A 17,911-nucleotide genomic window follows, 5' to 3' on the forward strand; every position below is an offset into this window, starting at 1 on the left:
TTTGTTTCCTTTACTGCTTGCTCAATATACAGATTGAATAACATCGGTTTTTATGTTATGTCCGTGTGAAATATGACCAGTCCTATCAGTCATACTATGAATGTATAGAGGGAAGGCCATACCAGACATTTCTTCTTCTGTTTTGTCACTTTTCTGAGTGTTAGATTTAGTGATACTTCTTATGCAACTGGTAGAATACCCACTGCTCCTGCAAAAGGCTTTCCAGGTGCTGCACCTCACATACTCATCTTGCATGTGTTTCAAGAATATTAATCATCCCTCTTTTCTAACTCAGGTGAAGGGATATGTCAGAAAAAGAAATATCAGGTAAGGCCTTTCTATCAAATATCGCCACATTGCATAATGCCACAAGCAAGGCATAAATATCATTTACAAACCAAACAAGAACATCAAAGGGTGTTTTGGATCAGCAAGGACAAAAGGGATTCCATTAGCGACGTCAAGAATATACCCCATACTCCCTACATGTGCAAAAGTCTTATTGGAATGACTGCATAATCCATCGACACCATGTTCATCAAACACAAAAAGCACTGCAGGTTGGGACAGGTGCAAAAATCAGCCACAGCAGGGCACGCACTGTGCGAGGCCGACCGCATAGTAAAATTTGCTGAAAGGACATGGTAATAACTTCAATAAGAAAGAGGAAAGGCTCAAAGTAAAAAGATCCTGGATTCCCGTGCTTCAGCGAATGACCATTGCAGGTAACAAGGGGAGAACCGTGACAATAATGACCAGGGAGAAAGCCTTCAGACATTCGCACAAAACGTAGACATAATCTGCTGCCCTGAGCTCAACTCTAGTCCACCTTCAGCAGTTGAGGGTGAAGCTCCGACAATGTCAGCAAATTGTGCTGCTGAAATGTCATCAAAATTGTGAAACAATTTCTTCAGTTGACATTCTCCAAATCATAATATTTGTCATGAATATTATCTATGAAATATGTACTTAATTAACTACACTCCCAGAAGCAACTGGAAGTGTATAACTTGAGTTGCTCCCAAGCCTAAAGACACTCTTCCATTATGGGATTTAGGAAACATGATGTGTGAACGAGTAAATGAATGGAATGCACAAGCTTGTATTTCATGACCACTAGAAAAAATATACAACTCAGTTTAGAAACGACAACAGTTTCTGTGTAAACTGGTATCATATGATTGTGATTTTGGGTATTGGCCCATTATCAAGTAACAGCTGTAGCAACATACAGCTCCAAAAAAAGGCGATAAAAATTTAAGGACACATTCTGTTCTCAAAAATCGTAACATTCATGCCACGTGCACAAGAAATTAGGGTTTCTTGTAATCTAAAGGACATAGTACTTCACTACAAATGAATCTAAGTCTTGCTACATTGAAAGCTATACCCGAGAGTTCTCAGGTGCATTTTCTCTGGTACTTTGGAAGAACTTCATAGTTTTGTTTTTGCAATGTGCAACTTTAATCAGGCCAAACAAATACTGTTCATCATGTGTTTCATGCAATGCTCAGTATCAATGGAAATTGTCACTTTCATTCCAGTTACAAACAGATTGTTTTTAAAGTGCAATTTTACATCTCCATTTGACAGAGAGGTCTCAAGTTATAGTAGTGCAATATTCATTTCATCGATATGTATTAATAGAGACCATAAAATAGGAAGAGTAACCAGTGCTCCAACAGTGACTGAGCAGCACTGCTGCAAGGCAGTAACAGTCAGTGGGGGACAGAGCAGTGGTTATTTTTCATGTTTTACTGTCGCCGTTAATATATCAATCACACAAATACTACACTACACTAATTTGGCATTGTCCTATTGAATGTGCTTGTAAAATTCCATTTTAAAAATCATTTTGTTTGTAATGGGAAACAAACTGACACTTCCCACTGATATGGCATCATGCATAACATGTGTGATGGGCAGTATTTCTTTGGGCTGACTCCAACTACACACTGCAAAAATGAAGTACGTTACAGTACTGCTTGAATATTGCTCAGCAGTGTGAGATCCGTACCAGAGAGGGTTGATAGAAGACATAGAGAAGATACAACGGAGAGCAGTGCGCTTTGTTACAGGATCATTTAGTAATCGTGAAAGCGTTATGGAGATGATAGATAAACTCCATTGGAAGACTTTGCAGGAGAGACAGTCAGTAGCTCGGTATTGGCTTTTGTTGAAGTTTTGAGAACATACCTTCACCGAGGAGTCAAGCAGTATATTGCTCCCTCATACATATATCTCGCAAAGAGACCATGAGGATAAAATCAGACAGATTAGAGTCCACACAGAGGCATATCAACAATCCTTCTTTCCACAAACAATACGAAACTGAAATAGAGGGGAGAACCAATAGAGGTACTCAAAGTACCCTCCACCACACATCGTCGGGTGGCTTGCGGAGTGTAGATGTAGACTGGGAATATCGATCATTGCTTACAGTGGACATAAAGCATCACATATCGCCAGTGGCACGAATCGCTCATGAGTTCCAAAGCGGTACCAGCTGTCCAGCTGGCACGGCGACTGTGTGCAAAATTAAAAAGAATGGTCTGCAACAGTCGAGCAGCTGCTCGTAACCCACACACATTTCTGTAGTTGGTGCCAAGCGACGCTCAAGGTAGTGTAAAAAGTGACTCGGTGGGATGACGGACGACAGGAAACAAGCCGTACAAAGTGACACAAGTGCTATAACCCTCGGACGTCTGACGGAACGGTTTGCATTTGTCGAATGCCTGGAGAATGTCACCTGTCGGCACTATAGTGTGGAGGAGTGAAACACGAAGGTGATTGTGTTACTGTACGGGGATGTTTTTCCTAGCTGGGGTACTGTCCTCTTAAGGTAATGCTAAATGCAGGAGGATAGAAACACATTTTACGGTTTTGTATACTGCGTACAAAAGAGGTACGCAGTACTGATATAATCTACACTTACATAACCTGCAGACCACCGTACAGTACCACTGGCAGTCATATCCTCTCCTGTTCCACTTGCATATAGAGTGAGGCAAAAACCACAGTCTACACTTTTCCGTACGACCCCTAATTTTTCATACCTTTGCGGTCCTTACGCTAAATGTATATCGGCGACAGTAGGATCGTTCCGCTGTCAGCTTCAAATACTGGTTCTTTAAAATTTCTCAATATTTCTCCTCCAGAAGAACACCGCGTTCCCTCCAGGGTTTCTCATTTTATTTTACAGAGCATCTCCGTAACACTCACATGTTGATCGAACCTACCGGTAACGATTCTAGCAGCCCACCTCTGAATTGCTGTCATGTCTTGCTTAAATCTGAGCTGGTGGGGACCCCAGACACTCGAGCAGTACTCGAGAATTAGTTCCACGAGTGTTCTACGAGGCGTGTTTTTTAAGTAAGTACCGTTTTGAAATTTAAAAAAGACATGCTAAGATATCTCAATAATTTTATTTTCGCATGAAAGCCTGTACCTTAATCTACTTATCTACATAATTTTCGTCAATATTGAGGCACTTGTCATAATGTTGTACCAGTTTTTGATACCCTCCTCCTAGAAGTCTGCCGCCTGACTTGTTAACAACTACATCACCACTGTTTTGAATTCGTCATCGTCTTGAAGACGCTGACCACCCAGGTGTTTCTTAAAGTGCAGGAACAGATGGTAGTCACTGGGCACAAGATCAGGGCTGTACGGAGGATGATCTAGAGTTTCCTGTTGAAAAGATGTGATGAGATCTTTGGGCTGATTCGCCACATGCGGACGGGCATTGTCTTGCAGCAAAACAATGCCCTTGATCAACTTCCATGGACTGTTGCTTTGCATCTGATGTGATGCAGGCCGCCCATGTTTCATCGCCCATAACAATTTGGCTTCAGAAATCATGACCATCATTGCGGTACTGCTCAAGGAAAGTCAATGCACTGTCTAAATGTTTGGTTTTGTGTACATCCGTCAACATTTTCGGTACCCAACGTGCACACAATTTTCGATAATTCAAGTGCTCTGTCACAATGCCATACAAAACACTATGAGAAACATTAGGAAAGGCATCCCGCAAGGAGGAAATCATAAAGCGTTTGTTTTCCCTCACCTTATTGTCCACCTTCTGCGCCAAACTTCCATTAATGACCAAAGGATGCCCACTCCGTTGTTCATCATGCTCATTTGTGCGGCCATCTTTAAATGCTCTCACCCACTTTCTCACCATTCCATCACTCGTAATGTCTTCTCCATAAAATGCACAGATCTCACAATGAATATTGATAGCTTTTACACCTTAAGCACCAAGAAATCTTATAACAGCCCGTACTTCACAGTCGGTGGGACTCACGATTATCGGAGGCATCTTAAACTCTCAGTACACAAGTTAAACAAGGAGGAATCAGACTGTAATGGCGTCAGTACGTAGATTAAGGTACAGGCTTTCATGTAAAAATAAAATTATTGAGATATCTTAGCATGTCCTTTTTTATTTCAAAACAGTACTTACTTAAAAAAACACGCCTCGTATGTGGGACCTTGTTTACAGATGAGCTACACTTTTCTAAAACTCCCTCAATACACTGGAGTTGACCATTCACCTCATGCACAACCATCCCACGGCTGTTCCATTTCATTTTAATTGGCAGCGTTATTCTTAGATATTTAATCGATTTGACTGTGCCAAGTAGCACATTAGTAACGCTGTATTCGAACATTACTGGATTGTTTTGCCTACTCATCTACATTAACTTGCAATTCCCCCTCCCACACACACACGCGCACACACACACACACACACACACACACACACACATTGAGAGCCAGCTTCCATTCATCAGACTAATTAGAAGTTTTGTTTACATCATCCTGTATCCTCCTACAATCACTCAACGATCACACTTACACATACACCACGGCATCATCAGCACATCAGCAAAGAGCTGCAAATTGCCACTCATCTGTCTGTCGAGTCACGTATACAGAGCATAAGCATTGTCCAATTCCACTTCCCTGTGGCACTCTGGATGATAGCCTTGTGCCTGATGAACAATCACCATTGAGGACAGTGAACTGGGCCCTGTTACTTAAGAAGTCTTCAGGCCACACACGTATCTGAGAACTCATTCTGTATGCTCATACCTTTAACAGTCTGCAGCAGGGAACTGCGTCAAACACTTTTCGGCAATCTAGGAATATGGAATCATGGAATCTGCTCGCTGCCCTACATCCATAGTTTGCAGGATATCGTATGAAAATGGGCAAGCTGAGTTTTGCACGATCTCAAGAAACTTCACTATATTTGAAATGGGAACAAGTTCAAGAATTCTGTAGCAAAGGGATGTTAAAGATATTGGTCTGTAAGGATTGACTGATGAGGATGGCAATGCAGTATCCGAGAGGCAATAGCTTGTGGACAACAACTGTCCTGAAATGGACTGGCCTGCTCACAGTCCCAACCTGAACCAAATGCAACACTTTTTGGATGAGTTAGAACATTGACATCACTCCAGGCTCCATCATCCAACATCACTACCATCTCTGGTTTTGGCTCTTGCAGAAGAATGGGCTGCCATTCTTCCAAATACTTTTGATCATATAGTGCATATTGGTGAATTTTTGCTTGACACCTATTTGTCGTAATGCTTTAGACTTAGTTAAGTGATACACCTTTTAATACCAGACAAACCCAGACTCCACTGACAACATTTTGAAGTTTCATTGGGGATAAGAGACCATAGTATCCACCAACTTGTTATAGAATAATAATATAATTGACTTATTTGGTTTTTTTACTCCAAAATATTCTATAAAAATATCTTTCCAACAGTGAAAAGCTTTTACTATGCAACCATCAAAATCTAAAACTCGTAGCATATAGTTAGAGGTCTGCGCGGATGCGGATATCCACGGTATTTGTTACTTGGCTGATAAAATCGCGACCGGCGCGGATATTTGCGGGTCATCTGTGGATAATGAGCAAGGCATCTGCCCAGTACGTATGTTGCAATGTTAGTTCAAAACTTCAAATCTGTTGACATTCTTGGAATCTTGCAGGGCCCGGGTAGAGCAGATGTCTGTTGTCCTCAGCCCCTGGCTATGACTGACGTAGCTGTACCCAAGAGACCTGCGCCTAATCCGTTTCCGCAACCGTGTCTTTTGTGTGGCCTGTGAAGTGCTCTCTCGGTGGCAAACCTGCCCACTGTCTACCATCAGATGGACAGAGCGTCTGCCATGTAAGCAGGAGATCCCGGTCAGGGCTCACATTTTCATCTGTCCCCGTTGGCGTATGTCAACGCCTGTAAGCAACTAAGGGTGTTCGTTTCATTGTAATTTCATTCTAACAAGCTGCATGGTCACTGATGGTATCTGTTATTTCGGACATGTCCGAATGGACAGATACCATCTTAGTATATATAAACAGTAGTTAAGTTGTCACAGAAATGGCACCCTAACAATAACTATGTCATTACATACGATAATTCTAAGTACTACTGTCTATTACTATTAATTACTCATTCAAAACTTAAATATATGCAGATGCGGATAAGGAACTTGCAGATGCGGATTAATTGCTGCGGATGCGGATTCGGATTGCACTTTTCTTATCCGCACAGACCTCTACATATAGTAATGCAACTTCCCTCATACTGATACAAAAGTGCTGTTATGTGATTGAGAACAGCTTAACGTAGAAGCGTCATACCACTCTTCCAGTTTACTCAGTGAACCCAAATAGGGCCGATTATTCATCAGTAAACCTACCCGTACTGCACTGTATCACAGTTAAAGTACAACTGACACTTCCACGTAAACAATCCTGAGACAGAACGGAGTAGTACTAAACACGAGCTTGAGGGCAATGAGTAATGTGGGCATTACTGCCATCAACAACAAGTATTAGCCAACACGAGATTACTGCACTTGGCCTCCTGTGGCCATTGTCAGAAACGTGCAGTGATGTTGCGTTAAACAAGTGCAGCAGTGACTAAGGAATGCATTACACTGTGAATGATTTCAAGATAGTTGTGTATACACTATAAAATGGTTCAGTGTGTCCTCATGAAATATCACAATAAAAACTCACGATAAGTCGATCAAAATGCCCTCACTCCCTAGTGCAATAATATTGTGGTTGACTAATACTGTGAGTGAGTGGAATGTGCAGTTGCAAGAGGAACAGGACTTCCAGTCCAGTGAATATAGAGTTATAAATACAAAATCAAGTAGGGGTAATGCCAGAGTAGGTTTAATAGTAAGTGAGAAAACAGGAATGCAGGTACGCTCCTATGAATAGCATAGTGAACACATTATCATAGCCAAGATAGACACTAAGCTCACACCCACCACAATAGTTTATATGACAACCAGCTCCACAGATGCTGAAGAGATTGAATGAATGTATGATGAGATACAAGTAAATTATTCAGATAGTTAACAGAGACAAAAATTTAATTGTGACGAGGGCTGGAATTCGATAGTAGGTAATGAACAGAAGGAAAGATGAATGTGGACTGGGGAAAAGGAATGAAAGAGGAAGCCACAGAATTACACAGCTTAAAAGATAAGGCCCATTATAAATCCTTTGATAAAATAGAAAATTGTGAATTTAGTTGACAAAAGGAGGGAATTTTAAAATTCTGCATGTGAAGTAGGTGAAAGGAAATACAGACATGTAAAAAAATGAGATTGAAACAAAACGTAAAATGGCTAAGCAGAAATAGCTAGAACACAAATGCAAAGCTGTAGAACTGTGGGTAACTATCTGAAAGACAGATATTATCTACAGGAAAATTAAAGAGACCTTTGGAGGAAACAGCAGCAGCTGTGTCAATATTGAGAGCTCACATGGATAGCCAATGAAGGGGAAGCTGAAAGGTGGAATGATTATATAGAGGGTCTTTATAAGGGAAATGAACTTGAAGATAAATGTCATAGAAAGTGAAGATGGGAGATGTGATACTCCAAGAAGAATTTGACAAAGCACTGAAGGACCTAAAATAAGACACAGCCCCTGCAGAACAAAACTTTCACTAACAATTACTGAGGTCACTGGGAGGGTCAGCCATGACATAACTCTTCCATTTGGTGTGGAGGGCATGTGAGACAGTCAAATGCGCCCAGACTTCAGAAAGAATGTAATACTTCCAACAGCACAGATATCAAGTGCTGACCAGAGTGAATGTTACTGAACTATCAGTTTAATAAGTACTGGTTGCAAAATAGTAACACAAATTCTTTACAGAAGACTGGAAAAACTGATAGAATTTGACATCGGGGAACATTAATTTGCATCCTGGAGAAATGTAGGAATGCGAGAGGTTAACACTGACCCTACAACATCTCTTGGAAGACACATTAAGGACAGGTAAACCTAGATGTATAGCATCTGTAGAGTTAGAGAAAGCTTTTTACAAAGTAGACTGGAATACTCCCTTTCAAATTCTGAAGAGGGGTAAAATACAGGGAGCAAAAGGCTATTTACAACTTGTACAGTGACCAGACAACAGCTGTAAGTGTTGAGGGGCATGAAAGGGAAGCAGTAGTTGAGAAGGGAGTGCAACACGGTTGTAGTCTACTGCAAAGTTATTTAATCTGTACATTGAGCAAGCAGTAAAGAAAATGAATGAAAAATTTGGAAAAGGAATTAAGGTTCAGAGAAAAGAAATTTAAAAAAATAGATTTGCTGGTGACAATGTAATTACAGTAGATACAGGAAAGGACTTGGAAGAGCAGCTGGATGGAATAGACAGTGTCTTAAAAGGAGGATATAAGATGAACATCAACAAAAGCAAAACAAGAGTAATGGAATATAGTCAAATTAATATGGTGATGAGGATATTAGATTAGGAAATAAGACACAGCACAACAACTGATGATGGCCATACTAGACAGGGTATAAAACACAGACTGGCAATGGCCGCAAAAGTGTTTCTGAAGAGGAGAAATGTGTAAACATTGAGTAAAATAGTGTTAGGAAGTCTTCTCTGAAGGTATCTGTCTGAAGTGTAGCCTTGTACAAAAGTGGTAAGTACTTCGGACAAGAAGATAATACAAAGTTTTAACGCATTCCTACCAGACCAAAAGACTAATGCAGTCCTCCATATGTTGTACACCTTTTTTTACATCTTTTTGTGGCTCCTGTTTATAAGATGAAGGAAAAAAGCAGATTACAATTTCTTTCACAAATACTGTCATCGATTCCAAAGCCATCACTGCCAATTTTGGATCTAGATTCTTGAAAAAGTCTCAGAATTTCTTCACAGTCGAAATGCTCCTCATTTTATGATGAACTTTTGTGATCAAGAAGCACACTGCAATGCCAAATGTGCAGATATAGTCGTGCCTGTTATATGCTTTTCAAGTTGTGTAGCACTGTCTGGAACAAGGAACATCCACCTAGCAGTTCTCTGAAGCGCTAGAATAGCAAACAACTGACTTCGAGCTCTCACTACTTGGAAATAGCCCACAGCAGCATGAAGTAATAATCGGGGAAGCTGCGCTCTTAGATTCTTCCGAGCACTGACTGTTACAGAAATCACAGAGTGCCAGAAACTTTTACAGGCTGTGTTGTGTTAAAATGTGATGCAATAGAAGAAAACTGAATGTTACATGACTAGATCACAAAACATGTAAGGGGGGTAATGAAGTGAATTGGGGAGAAAAGAAAAATGGGACACAATTTGACTAAAAGAAAGATCGGTTGATAGGACACATTCTAAGGCACCGAGGAACTGTCAAGATGGTATTGGAGGGAAGAGTATGTGGTAAAAATTGTAGACAGAGACCTTGGGATGAATACAGTAAGTAGGTCCAATGAATGCAGTTTTCAATAGTTATTTCGAGATAAAGAGGGTTGGATGAGGAAGACTAGCACAGAGTGCTGCCTCAAACCAATCTTCAGCCTGAAGACCACAACAACAAGAAAACATAGTTTACCTAAGAACAACCAACGTCTCCTCAGTAGGAATGAATGCGCACTGCTACACTAGTGACACATATTTATAAATAATTTGTCTTTTACAAAAAGAAAGAGTGTATTCCTAAAATTGAATTTGTTTTTCAACAAATGTATATTGTTACAGCCATTGCCCAGAACTAGCAAAATAGACAAAATTATGAAGGTAAATAAATAAAATTAAAAATACTCCAGGAGGAATATGCTGTCATTTCTAAAATACTGCAGGATCGTGGTCCCAAGAAAATAGAAAATAAGGCACTGTACCTTCACATGCTTCGGGAAGCCAGTTACGACTTTATGAGATTTATTAATTCTCCACATGGTGACAGATCGAAATTATTCAGCCACGCTCACAGAGACCCGTCTGCACCGGCGTCGCAGAACGTGGCCAACATTTTGCGCTCACAAAGCCGACCCCTCCCGGGTGAAACTGTCCGCTGCCTCACCTGTGGATTCTCGGTAATGTGGATGCCCGTGGACGTGTGGCCATTAGGGATGCGACCGTTGCTCAGCACCGGACGCTTCACTCCGTTTGTGTGACCGTTCGGGTAGCCGCCCTGCAGAAACCAAACCCAAATCAGATGAGACGATCACGATACACAGGAGCGCAGCAGTGCGGAATACAAACTAGCCGACATGTGCCCAGTTTTGTGAGAGATCGGATGGTGAGGCTGGTATGCGAGGCAGTGAGAGAGGAGCCAAGTTATCCACAGACAGGCCACCAAAGAAAATTACTAGGGAGACAGCCCAGTTACAACATTCGGCAAAAAGACGAACAGTGTCGATCGAGAGAAAAGGTTATATTCACTGCAAGAGCTTCTACGACTGGGATAAAAGGAGGTTTATTTAACACCTTACTCAATGAAGAATTTACGTGGTTCTGGACAACTAATTCAGTGCTGAACTGCACTTCAGTATTAGCAGTAAGGTGAAGACATGCAGGGCATACAAAGGATACTGATAGGAAGGATGGGGAGTACCACAGTTAATCATGTGTGGACAGATAAAACTGGTTTGTTCCTTTAATATGAAAACAATAGTAACAGTAGGTACTTGTGAAAATAGACTTCTGATACAAAAGTTATGAGGAACCACTTACAAGCAGTTCAGAAAGATCGCAAGTGTACGAGTAAGTATAGTGGAACAGAAAGGATATTGGGAAATGACAGGCAGAGAAGACATCAACAAAGGAGCCATCAATAAAGATATGAACAATTACACATAGGTCTTAAAATGCCTTCACATTAAGAAAAGCAATACGGCTGTTTTCCAGTTATCTAGCTTATTTATACCAACTATTGTCTATAAAAGGAAACAACTGCCCAAAATGATATTACATCCAAATATGAGGATCATACAATAATTATACAGACAAAAACAAATAACTTTACATTAGAAATGGTTTATTAAATCAATAAGCTAAACTCTCTATTTTTTTACACAATCCAAACCAACTTCTATGCACTTATCTAATCTTCTTACAAGTCTTCTAATTTCCTTAGGAAAGAATCCTTTATTTACATCTGGATGAAAATTTTGCATTTTTAAACCCCTTCATTGCCATTTAACTTGCTGACAAAGCTTCTTTCGTGAGACCAAACAGGTAAAAATCCAAATGCGCAAGGTCAGGAGGATGAGACAGTAGCTTTCAACCTACTCGACTAAAAGTTTCAGGTGTCAGATGGACCGCACGAAGTCGAGCATTGTCTTGAAGCAGCAGCGCCTATATCCTCTTCACGGCAGGATTGACCTTGTTCTCAATAGTGCCTGAGAAATATAGGCTGTTGTAGTGTGTTGCTCCTCAAAAAATAAATAAATACATACATAAAACTGATCATGGACACTTTGGAAGGTGGTCAGCATAATCTTCCCATCCATTTTAATTACGTGTGGGCTGGAGAGTCAGGACGTTTCCACAGGTTGAAATCCTGTCCAAAAATTGCGTCTTCTTTGCTACTGAACTCTGTGCAAAAGAAAAACCTCTGTTCTGTGTGAAGGACAGTATGCTCTCTCAACACACACCCCATAACATTCCCAGTAATTCAGTTCAATTTAGATGATGGAGTGAGTTGTGCCAATACTCATTCAAGATTCTTTGGCAACAATACATTCTTGTTAGTTAGTAAGTTGCATGTTGCATTGATCATTTTGCACAATAATATGTAATGAAGTGAACAAGTCATTTTATACTGATCTTGCAAATTAAATATGGTTACATACTGAACATTTATATGGAACTTATTTCACTCCCTACCCCAACTCCTCCTCAGATAAGTTATCAGTGTGATAATGTGAAGGGATGCTGGGAGCAGTGCTTGTTGTTTACTCTTTTGCTGCAACTTTTAAATTTTTCCACTCTAGTGTAAAAGCTTACACAGTTTACACAACCACTGCCATGCTGTTTCTTCATGCAGGAGAATACTTCTGACGGTTATATATTTTCCAAAAGTTAAAATAGGATCACAGAATGCTATTCTCCAAAAGTATTTTCATCACACAGGGATGACATCAAAACTAAGTCCTTAGATATTATGTTTACATAAATTTTAATCCGACAAATAAGTAATGCTGTTCACAAGGTAGCCAACACAAAACTTTCAATTTCTTGCATTAAGTGTTGCCTTTAGTACCATGTTTCTCTGGTTAATTATTGACTCACTCTCATCCACACAAGGAAAATGTCTAAACGTCTACTTACCAGACAGCAGCAGATATACAGGGTGTTACAAAAAGGTACGGCCAAACTTTCAGGAAACATTCCTCACACACAAAGAAAGAAAATATGTTACGTGGAAATCTGTCAGGAAACGCTTACTTTCCATGTTAGAGCTCATTTTATTACTTCTCTTCAAATCATATTAATCATGAAATGGAAACACACAGCAACAGAACATACCACCGTGACTTCAAACACTTTGTTACAGGAAATGTTCGAAATGTCCTCCATTAGCTAGGATACATGCATCCATCCTCTGTCGTATGGAATCCCTGATGCAGCCCTGGAGAATGGCGTATTGTATCACAGCCATCCACAATACGAGCACGAAGAGTCTCTACATTTGGTACCGGGGTTGCGTAGACAAGAGCTTTCAAATCCCCCATAAATGAAAGTCAAGAGGATTGAGGTCAGGAGAGGGTGGAGGCCACGGAATTGGTCCGTTTCTACTAATCCATCGGTCACTGAATCTGTTGTTGAGAAGCGTACGAACACTTCAGCTGAAACGTGCAGGAGCTCCATCGCGCATGAACCACATGTTGTGTCATACTTGTAAAGGTACATGTTCTAGCAGCACAGGCAGAGTATCCCGTATGAAATCTGATAACATGCTCCATTGAGCGTAGGTGGATGAACACGGGGCCCAATCAAGACATCACCAACAATGCCTGCCCAAACGTTCACAGAAAATCTGTGTTGATGACATGATTGCACCGAAGTCAACATTACCTTCCTTCAATTGGGCCAATTGGCAGTGAATCGAGGAAGTACAGTACATACTGACAAAACTAAAATAAGCTCTGACATGGAAATTAAGCATTTCCGGATACTTGTCCACATAACATCTTTTCTTTATTTGTGTATGAGGAGTGTTTCCTGAAAGTTTGGCCGTACCTTTTTGTAACACCCTGTGCAACAAATGAAACACTATCTAGCTTTGTGAAGGAAGGTTATGTATCTCCAGTTCAAGAGATGAAAAAGGATTAGGGTAATGGGAATTGAGGGATTTATCTGCGCATCTGCATGCAAATGTCACAGCTGACTGCCCATACCAATGTTACAATACAGGGCACATCACCACAATATGGACAAATTTTGAAAGTTTCTCTAACAAAATTTTACTAGTGGCACATTAAATAAATTATTTTATATGGTACACAGGGGCCTTTATGTGGTAAATAGGAGAGGGGGATATAGAAAATAATCATTTTACCTCAGATAATGGCTGCTGATCTAAATGCACAATAAATTGTTTCTCAGTCCACGATGGTGAACTGCCTCGATGGCAGTCCTTCTCCCATCTCACAATAGGAATTCGATTTGTTCGAGAGACTATCAACTTAGCTCTTTACGTACTGACCCAGATTTAAATAGTGATTGTTGGGAGACTAAAAGTCCTTAGAACACAAAATATATAGATTATCAGACAACCAGGTTTCTTGCCAAACAGCTACAGAAGCCAGTGAACCATTGTGCACAAAAACATGTTGAATTCCAGATGCCAATGTTTCCATAACACTCACATAAACTTCATTTGTGACATTTCCACTGGTTAAAAATAAATGAGGGGCACGAAGACCCTCATTGAACACAACACTTAGCACTCAAAGACTTGGGGGAAATTTCGTTCTGGCAACAGACTCCGGATTGTGTGCAAGCCAGCAGTCATTTTCCAAATTAGATTTTGCTTCCATTGTAAAAAATTTTTTGTTAGAAAAGAATCTGATTCACCATATGACATCATTTTTCAATGTACGTAGAAGCCAATTGCAACAACAGACTCACTTTGTCCTAGCAGTCTCTGAAAGGACTCATCAGTTGGAGTAAGTATTTCTACAGATGATCCTCATCAACAATTCTACCATTAACGATTTGCTAATGTTGGCAATCTTAACGAAAAGTAGAAAAGATTGCCTCAAATTATCTGAACTCCAGTGAAGGAGCCCTACTTTGGCAGACTTCACGCATCTTCCTGATGTGGACTTTTGAGTTAAGCTTCCTATACGGTACTCTGAAATCTTCATTTAATTGTTCTGATAGCGAATATTATGCCACATCATCATGAAATGCAGATTCTGGGTATCTGAAGAAGCAATTTGTACCTGGTGTGAAGGCCTTTGATAATTGTGGCTCATTTTCCATACTCTGATCAGCATCATACCAATTTGAAACTACAACACTTCAATACAAACAACTCATAGGCTCTCTCCCACCACCTCCTCCTCCTCACCAGGATGCTCTGACATCTCGTGACCTTCGAGATAGACGTCTTTATTCCGAGCTCAAACATGTAGTCAACACACTCACACTTTCACCTCACTGGGCCACTGCCCGCACGCTCACCTTGGTGTCAAAAAGTTCGGGTGGCGGCGGCGGCGGGATGTGCGACTCTGCCAGCGGCGGCGCCGCGTCCAGCACCTCCAGCTCCCACTGGCGCTGCTGCGGCCGCGCGTACCGCCCGGCTGCGCCCCTGCCGCCCCCCTCCGGGCCGCCGCCGCACCCCGCGAGCCCCGGGACGCGGCCCCGCCGGTGGCGCCCGCCCCGGACCTTTGGGCAGTGCCTGCGCCACAGGAAGGCCGCCACGCACACCACGACGCACGCCAGTCCCACCGACACTCCGATTGCGATGCCTGCCGGAGGGACAGGTGAAACTGGTGGACAGTGCCTCACACTCAGATTTCAGTACACCACGTGACACATCAATATTACACATACAATTTTTTGGGCCAGTCTTCTATCACTTGTTAATACTAGCTCATTTACAATAAGAAACATTTATGAGAAGTTTGTCCGCGTTTTCATGGGGTTGATTCAAGAAGATTTGCTAAATGTTGTCAAGGTCTATAGCTTACACTGTCTTTTATGACTGTGTGACAGACTACAGAAAAACAAAGCTGTAAAATAAAGACAACACTCTCTCTCTCTCTCTCTCTCTCTCTCTCTCTCTCTCTCTCTCTCAAATATTATTATTGATTACTGATACATTTGCAGATGAAGAGTGGAAATGGAAAAATGTTGTAAGTGCCATTTCTCACAAATGCATTTTCAGTACCACTCTGTTCTGAGGTCTGTCTTGCATATCCCTAGACTTGAGTCAGGTGCTAAACTATGTAGAAAGTCTTTGAAACATATGTTAGTGAATGGTGTATGACTTTTGTATCGGGCTGTGTTTCCTTCTGGGGTTCTGAGTTTAAAAAATATGAGAAGCGCTTTTTCCCAACCTTAGTTCTACTAGTTACAAACTTAATGCTTTATTTCTGTACTTGCATCATCACAAATAAAACATACTGTCTCAGTATTAATGGATCTTGGAACAAAAACTTTTTCCTGCTATTTTGTCAAAAACTAACATTTTTAGACCATGGATGTGTACAAAAAATGTAAGTTGAACCTCCCAAAGTAGAGAACACTAAACAGCCAATGATAATGATGCTATCTGAGGAGGAAGAGGAGTAGATTAGTGTTTAACGTCCCATTGACAATGAGGTCATTAGAGATGGAGCACAAGCTTGGATTAGGGAAGGATAGAGAACGAAAGCAGCTATGCCTATTCGCAGCAACTACCACAGCATTTGCCTTAAGCGATTTAGGAAAATTGTGGAAAACCTAAATGAGGATGGTTGGATGCATGTTTGGACCATCTTCCTCCCAAATGCTAGTCCTGTGTGGTAATCACTGTGCTACCCCACTCCATAATAATGCTACATATTTACACAAATAGCACCATTACCAGTTTTAAACTAACAGATTCATCTTCAGACAGATGTCAAAATTTTTGTTCTTTATGTTAGTTGTTGGCTAAAAAACAACTAACAACTAATGTAAGCAACAACAAATGCTATACAAACATATGAACAACTGAATATGAACCTGTTAGTTCGGAACAGTTAACGTCGCTATTTGTGCGAATAAATAGCATTATTAACACTGGCTGGTTATGTTTTTTTTTCCTTTGCAAAAAACGACTACTAAAAACTTTCTTAATGACACTTAAAACCAGTCAGTTTCTTGGTAGGGAATTTTGAACATTCTTAAAGAAGTATTTACCCCTCCCCACGTCTTTTGAGGTCATCCAGTGAGCAGTATAAATCTGTGCTATTAGCATATGTTCTCAGTTTCTTGGATATGTATCAGTTATGTACAGAGTAACATTGTTTATTCATTCTCATGACAAATGAGAGATTTGCACTTAGAACAATTTTCCATTTCCACTCTTCAAGTAAACCATACACATATGATGCGAATGAAATTCTTTTGTTCCAATCAGAATGTTTGAATCAAGACTGCTGAAAAACAAGAGATATAGTTATTAATGACAGACACAACAGAAACAAATTTATCTATTTGAAACAAATATAAATCTCAGCATTATATATATAAATCTCAGCATTATATATTACACTTATGTTGTAAAAACGTTTTGTTTGTAGAACTGGATGGAAACAGTGGCATAGTATTTCAGCGGGAGGAGCTGTGGCTGTTTTTCTCCTATCACATACAAAGAAATCTGCATCTACATCCATAGTCTGCAAACCACCGAAAAGTGCATGCATGGGATATGACCCATTGTACCAGTTATATGTCTATCTTCCCATTCCATTCACATATGGAGCGCTCCAAGAATGACTGTTTGAATGCTACAGTGCATGCAGTATTTATTCTGATCTTATCGTCAGGATTCCTATGTGAGCTGATTCTTGAAAATTCTGTTAGTAGGTTTTCTTGGAACAGTTTACATCTATCTGTAAGACTCTGCCAATTCAATTTCTTCAGAACCACTGTGACTCTGTCCCATGTCAAACACATCTGTGACCATCTGTGCTCCCCTTCTCTTTATACATTCAACATCCCCAGTTAGTCCTATTTTGTAGCAGCCTCATACACTACAGCAATATTCTAGAATGTGTCACACAAATGACTTATAAACAATGTCCTTTATAGACTGACTGCACTTCCCCAGTATTCCACCAATAAACAGAAGTCTACCACCTGCTTGACCCACACCTGAGCCTATGTGATCATTCTACCATATCCCTACTAGCTGTTACATACAGGTATTTGAATGAGTTGGCTGATTCTAGCTCTGACTCACTGATATTACAGCCACAGGATACTGCATTTTTTCATTTTGTGAAATGCACAATTTCACATTTCTGCATACTTAAAGCAAGTTGCCCATCTTTGCAACACTTTGCCATCTTATCAAGATATAACTGAATATTTATGCAGCTTCTTTCAGACAGTAACTCATTATTGATAACATCATCTGAAAACAG

General features: G+C 40.5%; 1 protein-coding gene across 4 annotated transcripts in view; it reads right to left on the reverse strand.

Annotated features, from left to right (window-relative positions):
* Window positions 1-17,911, reverse strand: part of LOC126293598 (protogenin A-like) — a 450,940-nt gene that overhangs the window by 16,602 nt on the left and 416,427 nt on the right. For 3 of the 4 annotated variants that reach the window (XR_007552316.1, XM_049986877.1, XM_049986875.1), the window contains exons 17-18: window positions 14,979-15,286; window positions 10,366-10,476 (exon numbers count right to left, since the gene is read on the reverse strand). Coding sequence is in view for 3 of the 4 variants with exons in the window: in XM_049986877.1 (XP_049842834.1) it covers window positions 10,366-10,476; window positions 14,979-15,286 (419 nt within the window). In the remaining variant the exon portion in view is untranslated. The remainder of the gene's footprint in view (window positions 1-10,365; window positions 10,477-14,978; window positions 15,287-17,911) is intronic. The other variant, XM_049986876.1, reaches the window with a different exon arrangement.

The sequence above is a fragment of the Schistocerca gregaria genome, chromosome 10, assembly GCF_023897955.1.
Source record: "Schistocerca gregaria isolate iqSchGreg1 chromosome 10, iqSchGreg1.2, whole genome shotgun sequence".
Taxonomy (NCBI): Eukaryota; Metazoa; Arthropoda; class Insecta; order Orthoptera; family Acrididae; genus Schistocerca; species Schistocerca gregaria.